The sequence below is a fragment of the Lactuca saligna genome, chromosome 8 (assembly GCF_052625555.1).
Source record: "Lactuca saligna cultivar CGN05327 chromosome 8, ASM5262555v1, whole genome shotgun sequence".
Taxonomy (NCBI): Eukaryota; Viridiplantae; Streptophyta; class Magnoliopsida; order Asterales; family Asteraceae; genus Lactuca; species Lactuca saligna.
In genome coordinates this window covers 39,040,501-39,042,503 of record NC_136424.1, presented here as the reverse complement: position 1 = coordinate 39,042,503, position 2,003 = coordinate 39,040,501, and the positions used below count along the sequence as shown (strand labels likewise).

Genomic DNA, 2,003 nt, shown 5'->3' with positions numbered 1-2,003 from the left:
AGCTATTGGCTCTCTTCTCACCTCCCCTAGAGCCTATTGAAGAAAAATCCGAGGCTGCCCTAAGCCCTACAGTTCCTTTGCTTACCGCCTAAGATGAATCTATTGCCTCCCCTCCCTCCACGAGTAGATATTTAGTATTGAATAGTGTTAAACCCGCAATAGTCAAGAAGAAAAACTCAGGACTAGGAAAGAAAGGCAGAGACAGGGAAAGCTAGGGTGATAGCCCTATAGATGAGTAATAGGATAGGGAGCACTCCGCTACACTCATTAGGACAACAACCTCCTAACTACTATGAGTTAAGCAACTAATGGACAGACCAGACCGCATAAGAGCCACCCCGGTTACAGCATTCCTTTCTATTGCGCCTAAAATCTCTATTTCTGCTAATATTTCACGTCTTTCTATTTATGGTTCTTATGGAGCTACATTGCAACAAATCTTCTTTTTCTGCAGCATTGCTTCTATGATCTTAGGAGCGCTGGCCGCCATGGCCCAAACGAAAGTAAAAAGACTTCTAGCTCATAGTTCAATTGGACATGTAGGTTATATTCGTACTGGTTTCTCATGTGGAACCATAGAAGGAATTCAATCACTACTAATTGGTATCTTTATTTATGCATCAATGACGATAGATGCATTCGCCATAGTTTCAGCATTACGGCAAAGCCGTGTCAAATATATAGCGGATTTGGGCGCTCTAGCCAAAACGAATCCTATTTCGGCTATTACCTTCTCCATTACTATGTTCTCATATGCAGGAATACCCCCGTTAGCTGGCTTTTGTAGCAAATTATATTTGTTCTTCGCCGCTTTGGGTTGTGGGGCTTACTTCCTAGCCCCAGTGGGAGTAGTGACTAGCGTTATAGGTCGTTGGGCGGCCGGAAGGTTGCCACGAGTAAGTCAGTTTGGGGGACCGAAGGCAGTTCTCCGTGGACCGGACACGTAGCTTACCGAATCAGTTGCGACACGGATGGGAATGCATGCTACGAAAGAGAGGGTCGAGTCTGATACATCAACCATCTACTCAATATCCTTGTACGAGTCCACAATCACTACACGAGATGCCGCGCTCCCCTGTCTTTGTTTAGGTAGCTTAAGCTTCTCTTTAGCAAGACCAACAGTCTTACTTAATGAGGGTAGCTTGGCTGTTAACCAAGAAATGAACGGGATTCTGCACTTGGAATGCAAAAGCATTCTTTTCAATCTTGTACCTTACTTAACACCAACTCAATCTCGATTCTCTGAAGCAGCAAACTCTCAAAAAAATGAATTGACCAATTGACGACGCTCCTCATTCATTATAACGATATTTTATCAATTCTATTGTTTAACCACGAAGAGTGTATCTGACGGAGACACTCGCTAGATCTAGTTAGAGTTCCTCGGCGAATCGTCTCTTTCTTAATGAAATATCTGTCTAGCCCTTATCCTGCTAACGACGCCCTTCTTATCTACGAAATTGACCCTTCCTTTCCTTCCCCAGATTTGAGTGAAGTTCCTTCCATCAACAGTTAAGTCATTAGTACCAGAGCCTATTCTTTCAATTGTGCAATCAGTTCTTCCACTTTGCTCAATAGCCGGAGATGAAATAGCGAAGGTTACGTTCACATTTCTAAGCGCGGTTCTTCCTCCATCAGATCAGGCATAATCAACAGGAGAGAGCCAAGCAAGGTTGACGAGAGCAGCGGATGATTTCACAATTACCCAAACTCGAGCAAGGGTAGCAACGGTTACTGATTACCTGACTGAACCACCAGGAGCTTCTTCTATGGCATCAATGCCATTATCTGTCCATCAATCCGATTTAATTCACCTGATCCAGACACGCCAATAGGCGGGTTTGAAGATAGTAAGTAAGAGTAGTGGCATTCTCATCAAAAGGATAAGTAAGTTCGCAATCCAGTGATAAAGTGAAAAAAGGTGCTTTTTTCTGCGCATATTCCCTGTCCGGGACGGGCACGACTTCTTCTAACGCTAGAAGACCACTGGAAGACACCCGGGA

General features: G+C 44.1%; 1 protein-coding gene across 1 annotated transcript; it reads left to right on the top strand.

Moving 5' to 3' along the window:
- The first annotated feature begins 308 nt into the window (after positions 1-308).
- LOC145009566 (NADH-Ubiquinone/plastoquinone (complex I) protein) lies at positions 309-1,013 on the top strand. Its single transcript, XM_078968241.1, has one exon. The coding sequence runs from the start codon at positions 309-311 to the stop codon at positions 945-947; it is 639 nt and encodes a 212-aa protein (XP_078824367.1). The 3' UTR covers positions 948-1,013.
- Positions 1,014-2,003: the final 990 nt, after the last annotated feature.

Bases quoted from the DNA above. Each gene is read 5' to 3' on its own strand.
- LOC145009566 (XM_078968241.1), top strand. From the start codon at position 309: ATGGACAGACCAGACCGCATAAGAGCCACCCCGGTTACAGCATTCCTT.